Source organism: Dermacentor andersoni, chromosome 2, assembly GCF_023375885.2.
Source record: "Dermacentor andersoni chromosome 2, qqDerAnde1_hic_scaffold, whole genome shotgun sequence".
Classification (NCBI taxonomy): domain Eukaryota; kingdom Metazoa; phylum Arthropoda; class Arachnida; order Ixodida; family Ixodidae; genus Dermacentor; species Dermacentor andersoni.
This window is the reverse complement of record NC_092815.1, coordinates 100,274,926-100,282,660: the sequence shown is the minus strand read 5'-3', so window position 1 is coordinate 100,282,660 and position 7,735 is coordinate 100,274,926. Positions and strand designations below refer to the sequence as shown.

The 7,735-nt window shown below is 45.2% G+C and overlaps 1 protein-coding gene across 1 annotated transcript; it reads right to left on the bottom strand.

Moving 5' to 3' along the window:
- Positions 1 to 1,980: 1,980 nt before the first annotated feature.
- Positions 1,981 to 7,184, bottom strand: LOC126541548 (domesticated amidase effector 2-like). Its single transcript, XM_055076723.2, has 4 exons — positions 7,027 to 7,184; positions 6,471 to 6,556; positions 3,381 to 3,649; positions 1,981 to 2,109 (listed from the first exon to the last, which is right to left on the bottom strand). Exons 2-4 carry the CDS (start codon positions 6,520 to 6,522, stop codon positions 2,005 to 2,007), a joined length of 426 nt encoding a protein of 141 aa, XP_054932698.1. The 5' UTR covers positions 6,523 to 6,556; positions 7,027 to 7,184; the 3' UTR covers positions 1,981 to 2,004.
- Between the last annotated feature and the right edge of the window lie 551 nt (positions 7,185 to 7,735).

Below are 7,735 nucleotides of genomic sequence, written 5' to 3'. Positions count from 1 at the left end.
CAAGGCCGGGGAGGGATGGCAGGGAGGGAGGTTGGGGGCGGCGTTGTGCTCCGGCAGCGACTGCGTATTTCGCGCCCGGGCGCAAGGGCAGCTGATGATTGCGGCTCAATCTCGCGCGCTATGGGGAAGAAAGCGGGGAGGCAGCGTGGGAAGGAGCGGGGCGGGGGGCGGCTATTACTCTGCGAAGAAGTGCGTACTTTGCACGGCCGCGCGTGTTCGCACGTGCCGTATCTTGAAAGGGGGATGGAGACGGCTCAAACCTTTGTGCGTGCTGTGTTCTCGCTGCTCTTGCGTTGAAGCGATAGACAGCACAAAGGTCTCTTCACTCGCTGCTGCTGCCACGCTTGCTCACGCTAGCGTTTTGACAGCGAGTTTCCACGCTCATCGAGTGTTATGTGTTCATGTTTGCTTGTGCGCGCTGAAACCATGCTTGTTAATTCAGTTAGTAAGCGAACTATCCTTACGTCATATAGCTGCCTACTTGTTTGCTATTGCAATTGATGCTTCGCTTTACGGGTGAAAGTGCGACTTCTTTTCGGAACGAATGAGACAATAATTCGTCTTAACATTTCCTTGAATATATAGACCACGAAATTTTTTCGGTGTGGGAAATCTGAGCTTCGGCGTATCGGTGGATTCGTTTGCAGAGCCCTTTGTGCATGTCTGTATAACTCGTGCAACATTCGATATCTCATAGCATGTGAATGTGGGATTCTCTATGTGGAAGCATGCTTCTAGAAGATATTATAAGAGAGTGAGGTCGTGAGGTCACCTATAACCGTGTCGGACATGACATGTTCTTGTTGTGACTTATAAAAAAAAAAAAACAGGAATGTGTACACGTTGAGCTCCCGTACACAGTACACGCTGCCTCTTCCGCTTTTTTGCCCATTAGTGTCTTCTAATATGCTTTCTCTCGCTCTCTACATCTTTTTTTTTTTTTTGTCTCAATCTCGATCTTACGCGGTGGTTTAGTGGCTATGATCAACATCTGCTAAGTTACGGGTCGGGGTAGTATCTCTGCCATATTAACTCTACGCCAAAGAATCACCCTCTTTGTCAGAATATCATCATGAATTCACGTTAAATTTGTTTCCCTGTTAACGCAAAATCAACAGATTAACTGAATAAATGATTTCGTGTGAGACTAATGTTCATGCTCGAGTCATTCATGTAGAGGTATGTGCTAGTGTTGGCAGCCAGTTGTCTCAATAGGCTTTGCGGAAGAGCGCCGGGTGATCGCATTTGATTCAGTTTCTCGCTGCAATGAACTCCAAAAATCATGTAGTAAGAGAGGCAGCAGAACACATGCTGGTTCCATATTTTAAAAGTGACCCTCTCCACTATTGAGATAATTAATTCTCAAGAAGTTCTGGTTGATATGAAAATTTCTTTCATAGGGTATCTCAGATACAAACTAGTTATAGTGCATACATTGGCTTTATGTGTTCAATGTTAAAAATTCACAATACACGCTAATGAACGACCCGCTCATGAACAGTGGGCTAGCACGAGAAATAAATAAATAAATATACAAACCATGTACTACAGCCTTTATGCATGGCTTCTTTCGCGTCTGTTTTTAATAAATTAGATTATGGGGTTTTACGTGCCAAAACCACGACTTGATTATGAGGCGCGATGTAGGGGGTGCTCCGGAATGATTTGGACCACCTGGCGTTCTGGAACGCTCACTTTAATCTAAGTATACGGGTGTTTTTGCATTTCGCCTCCATCGAAGTGCGGCCGCCGCGGTCGGGATTCGATCTCGCGACCTCGTTCTTAGCAACCCAACACCATAGCCACTAAGCAACCACCGCGGGTACGCGTGTGCCCTTTAAATCAACAATTCATAAAAGGGTAAAACTGCGCAATCTAGACATTGCTTGGCTGAGAAAAGCACATCTTACGTACTTATGACGTAATGTATTCGTTCTGTGCATGCGTTGAGGACATTGTTTCTCGTACACTGCCCGAAGATGTGTATTCGAGAAAGGCAGTTTATCACAACTCGATCATGTAGTAGTTGTCGCCGTTGTAGTAAGGCCGAGAGTCTCCGTAGGGAACTTTGCGTCGGTCCACCGGAGCTGCATCCCACTGGTCGTACACCTGGAAGTACCCAGACCCTACACTGTTAGATGGAAGAGACATCAAATAAATGAGAAGGAAACGTGCCAGAAATGACAGACTAACGCCTCTACAGCCGCATGACCTGTATAATGAAGGATTGAATTTTTTCCCGGCCAAATTCAAATTTCACATACGCATGTGAACGCCCCTACAATGAAGACTACTACAATGAATTTGCCTTGTAGAACGAAGTAATTTAGGTGTCCTCGACGGCTGATTTGCTTTGCAGCGAACGCCGCCGTATAGCGGTGCCTCCACTGCTTTTGACGCTGACGTCGGTGAGGTTCGCTCTCCTCTAAGCACTTGACGAGCATGCCGATGTCAGTATAGTAGTCTTGCTACACTGATCCAGGAATCGCTCAACTCGTACGCTGCTTATTATCATGCATCACAGTAGGTACGATGCCTGACGACTACGTCGCAGTTCATGACGACGTAATGTTGTAAGCGTAACTGACGACTGACGACATCTTTAAAGTCATCAAGGGCGGAGCGTATGGGAATATCAACAAAGGCAACAGTGATGAAAGTGCTGTAAACGAATCAAGAATATTTACGGCAAAGGATTCGACCGCGGCATCGGACGATCTCAGCTTTACTTTGTGTATATATTATATAGCTGCTGCATTTCTCTGCGGAGCATGCTGGGAACCTCGATGCAGTAAGCTTTGCTGCAGTCGCACATTCTCTCAGACGAAGTGATGCTAATAAATTGTACACTCGAATCCGGCATTCTTCCAACATTTTTTTTTGTAAATCATTACGGGGCATAAATAGAGGAATGCTGCCAACGGTTACTATATGGAATTTACATGTTTTCATGCAGCTCAAGAGGCGCGCTATTACTCTCTACTCGTCTCCTTGCTGGCTGGTCCTAGTAATGCGAGTTTTGTAGCGTCGTTAGATTATCGCAGGTTGAAAAATCGGGATGACGATTTCAACTTGTTCCAAGTCTACATGGGCTCTAAATTAATGCTCGCAGCGCTATAGTAGAGTGTTGTTATGGTATTCTATTGCATGCTTAGCCTAACAGATCCGCGGAATGCATGCCCGTATGGCAGCAGCATTTCGATGAGGGCTGTAAATGCGCCAGTGGACTAACAATGTGCTGGAGGATGAAGATAAAACAACTATTGTCTAAATTATATCAGGCCATTAAACACATATGGTGCCTTTCATAGCGCATAGCTTTTAGGTTTAGAGTAATAGGTGTGAAGCAATTATGTTGTGATCCCTGTCATGCTGCTCACCCAGATGCCGTCCGTGTCACAGGATTCGAAGATGGCGGCATGCCCATTGAACTTGTCGCCATTCATGAAGGAGCCGATGGCTGTCCATCGCGGGATGCTGTCGCAGTTGGTCCGCACCTGCTTGCCGCGACGCCACTTGTCCGTGGGGACGTCGCGCATGCCTGTGCACTTCTCCTTGACCAGGATCACGCACTGCTTCTTGTTCTCGGCGTTGGTCACCCAGTCACCCTTGAAGGGTTGCGGGTCGACGCATTCGATGGCCTCGCTGGCTGCACGAACAGTTTACGCGCGGCACGAATCACCAGAGAAGTGTGATACTTAAGGGATAAATACTGATTATCATCATTGAGTACAGAGCGCTCTGATAGGAAGGGGAGCGTAGGGGGCAGAAAAGTCATAATGTAGCCTTTGCTATCGGTCCGAAATGAAATTCAAATGGACGACTCACAATGCACAGTTGTACGTTCTCGCTATCGTCTTCTGGTGCCGGCGCTGTGTGATCGTCGATGAATTCGTATATCCGAGCGGTTGCGTGTCTCAACGTTGGCTGTGCGTCTCTTACTTTCCCACAAGAAGCTAACTTGGGACCCCTGTTTGTGGCGCGTATTTTAGTCTGCTGGCTGCTGGCTGCTGGTCTGCTGGCTGCTGCTGGGTATTTTTCGATATATTTACCGTTTTTGGGCCTTACAGGAGTCAAGCTTATGGTTATATTCACTGATGCCTTGAACTGCGCTCATACTGGTCTGCAATATAATCCAAACTCTGGTCGCCGACGAACTTTTCTAATTTTCGGACGCGTACTAGTGCCATTTTGTGGTGGCTTGCGGGAATTAACCAGCACTCGAGTATGCTCGTGATGCTTAGTGAAACCCTTCTTGTTTTGAAATTCTCCCACTTCAATGTTGGGGCGCGGGGCTCTCACGAGGGCGGGCCTTGCACGAATAAGTACGGCCTGTGTACCACATGAAACTACCAGCGCGTAGTCTGCCCTTGCGTGGGCTGAAAAAGTCAAGGATGCATTTTGTAAACTTACTCTTTTGTGAGGTCTTTTTCTACGCGCAGCCACTCTAAGGCGTGACGTTTTAAAGTTACAACCCGCAAACATGCATTGGTCAAACGCGCCGACTTTTATAAAACATTCACGAATGACAAATCCATCTATCTTAGCCATTGTATTCATTGCGCTGTCAAATGATGTATGCGTTTATTTTAGCCGTTGCATTCAGTGGACTTATGGCTCCACACAGAAAAAAACAACAATATAACTATCTACATTTACTACTGCACAATACCCTATTCGTTAAAAAACATAGATTAACAAAGTACACAAAAATGATGTCAAGGTAAAATGCAACCAGGCTCTGTCAGCAACCAAAACAGGATAATGCGTTTGTATGGGTGTCAGTTGCGGATTTTACTCTAAAATGTACTGTGGACATTTGCAAGTTGTTTCGGAGGGCATACATTTAGACGAAAGCAAAAAAAAAAAAAAATACTAGAGCATTCTTGCACACGCTGAGATGGATTATGTTGCAAACCCTGTTTTCTGCGCAGGTTTCGTCGTCATTTGCAGCCTGCGCCGCAGATTATCGATGTCACGCGAAAAAAAAAAAAAAAAAACATCTGATTGCTGCTATCTTCCGTGATTGCTCTAAACTATCAGCATTATACGCGTCAAGAATCTTCGGCATAGGAAGCGAAAATGTTTTTGGCAATGTGCGTTCGCTTGTGAGCAGGGTAACAAAAGACATTTCAGAAAGAACAAGCTTGGTACTGAATTGCGTGTCCCCTTTTGCATAATATCTTCATGTTTATAGCTTTGCGCGGCATAATGCTCCAAACAGCCCGACAAAATTGTAATTTTTACAACTTGGAGGCGAGTTCTTTCCGGCCTTTGCGCTCTTCTTTTACAACACCAACATGCCAACATATGCAGAACCACGTGTTCGGCTTGTTCCCCATTGCCAGTTTGATTGCCATCTGCAGGTGACGTCACCAATGAAGGGGCGCGTGAATACGCAGCGAAGCTTGCGTGCTCGTTATAGCCTGCACTCTAAAAATAAACGTGAAATAACAAAGAAACGAAAAATTTCTATATTCTTACTACAGAAAATTTCACTCATTGGAAGGACCAAAATATTTTGTCTTTCTTTTTCTGTTCGTGGTCAAACCCAGAAGTTTCCTAGATTTTAACAGAATTGTCCTCCATACTTACCGTTTGGAAAACTAGGGAAAAAGTTTTCATCCATCTGTGAGCGAAATAAGTTTTCTTCGTCTCTGCATTATCCTCAATAAACATTTGTGTGCAGCTTCGTCGGCCACGCAAGTGTAGGCAGACAGATCTCGTATGAGTGAGCCGATTGGTATTAGTTTCTAAATTAGGTGCAGCAGCAATCAGAACGAGTCACGTGGCTCACGGTATGGCTATATAAAATCGTAGAGTGCATTCTTGCATGTGTCGTGTGGTGCCGGGCGTCTTGGCGTATACAGCTCCAGGTGTCCTGGCACAAGATGTCTTGCCTGTGGTTACATGTCATATAGTCTACGTAGCGTGCTTATCTGTGCATGTATGATCTGTTACAATTTAGTACTCTTTCTTACTAAATGGAAGCTACAGTCATGAGGGGAGTAAATGTTACTTCCTTCATGAAGCAAGCCATCATAATTCTTTTTCTGTAAAATTACAGAAAAACACATAAACAGATTATTTTGGTAAAATCACAGAAAAAGAAACTAACAGAAAACAGAAGAAAAGAGAAAACATATGTAAAAAATTACAATACCTTATCGGTGTTATTTCTTTTTCACACAAAAAAATATTAACAGTGTACGCTTAGCTGGCTCAATGCGTGAGCGACACAGCACATGTATGACTGTCATTACATTGTAAGCAGAAGGACTAGGCTGTAGGTACATTTGCGTGCCGCTAACTCTACACTGTGCTAACACTGTTTACAAAAGTATTACTGTAGATTTCAAGCATAAAACATTGCCTGGTACAGCCGTGAGGGTGGTCGTTAATCACATTATTGCTTTTGACCCACCAGAAATGCTAGACCAGCTTAAATTCCGACGCTCTACCGTACTCACCCGCAACGATGCCCAGAAGAAGAAAAGCGGCGAGGAGCATCGATTCCTTCATCGCCGCCTCCTTACGGTTTCGCAGATACTCTGGCCTGCATAAATCAATTTTAGAGTCGACAAAGAAATCTAAACAACCTGTTCGGATACCTCACGAACATGATAAGTAGGTTGCGTCATCTTTTATATTAATGCGGCTATGTTTGACAACCTAGACGTGTTATTCGTGTAATTATTACTAACCTGCCTGCGGCCAGCTTCGTAATGCAAGCATGTGACGTGCGCCACAAGGCGATATCAACTTTAAGAGATTGTTCGCCATGCAACGATGTATGTTACTACAATGTTCCAGAAAAGAACCAGAGTGTAGGCACAAGACATTCGGAATTGAAATTGGAGTTTATCTTTTCGTTATGCGTAGTATTTTTCTTATACCATCGAAATAACCGACCTTAAACAAAGATCAAGGTATTAGTGTAAATGTATGTTTTGCTGAGGCAGCAAATTATGATACTTATAATTTATTATGTTTGCTCATAGTCACCATGCGACAGGCTTCTCTCACCTTTTGCTTCGTCGATGCAGCACTGTTGCAAAACACTCCTCTCGGTGCAGTCAAATAATCCCAGCCGACTCTCGGTCGTCGAAGAAACGCCGTAGTTTTATGCCAGAGACGGTAAAAGAAAGGAACAGTGAGCACACCAAGTGACCGCACAAAGAAACGCTTTGCGTCGCAGAATAGCGCCTATCTTCGCCCACCGGTCACAACAGCAGCAGTGTGGACTCATCGACCATTTTTCTTTTTTCGTGCGCACACATCTCCTTTTCTTGTCAGTTTTTTTTATTCGCAACCCTCAGGCGTTAAACATACGCGCAGAACTGCACCTGCCTGCATCAGGACGAGATGTCTTGCATTCGCAAGTTCCTTAATCAGCGGCGCTGGTCGTCAGCGCAGCGTTAGCTAGGAATAATCTTAAAATCAGACGGAGCGTCGAAAAATACGGTACTTGTTCAATAAAAACAGACACCATTCAAGGAAGCTGGCCTGCGAAGGTCGCGGAATGATGTATACATGGTTCGGCGTGTTTTCTTGTCTTATTTGACCAGCGGACGCGACTGCAACTCGAAGCAGGAGCGAGCTCTACTCTAGTGCCACAGAGCAGTTGTGCAAACACGTCGCGTGCAGCTTTTTCTGGGCCTGCGTGTCGCGTTGCTCATGTCGGTCACGCCATAAGACTGCCGACCTTGTCCTCACCGTCCACCTAGCCACTTCG

Coding starts and splice junctions, on each gene's coding strand:
- LOC126541548 (XM_055076723.2), bottom strand. CDS start 6,522: ATGAAGGAATCGATGCTCCTCGCCGCTTTTCTTCTTCTGGGCATCGTT. Junction 3,650..6,470: donor TCTTCTGGGCATCGTTGCGG/GTGAGTACGGTA, acceptor CTGTTCGTGCAG/CCAGCGAGGCCATCGAATGC. Junction 2,110..3,380: donor GTGACACGGACGGCATCTGG/GTGAGCAGCATG, acceptor GGGTACTTCCAG/GTGTACGACCAGTGGGATGC.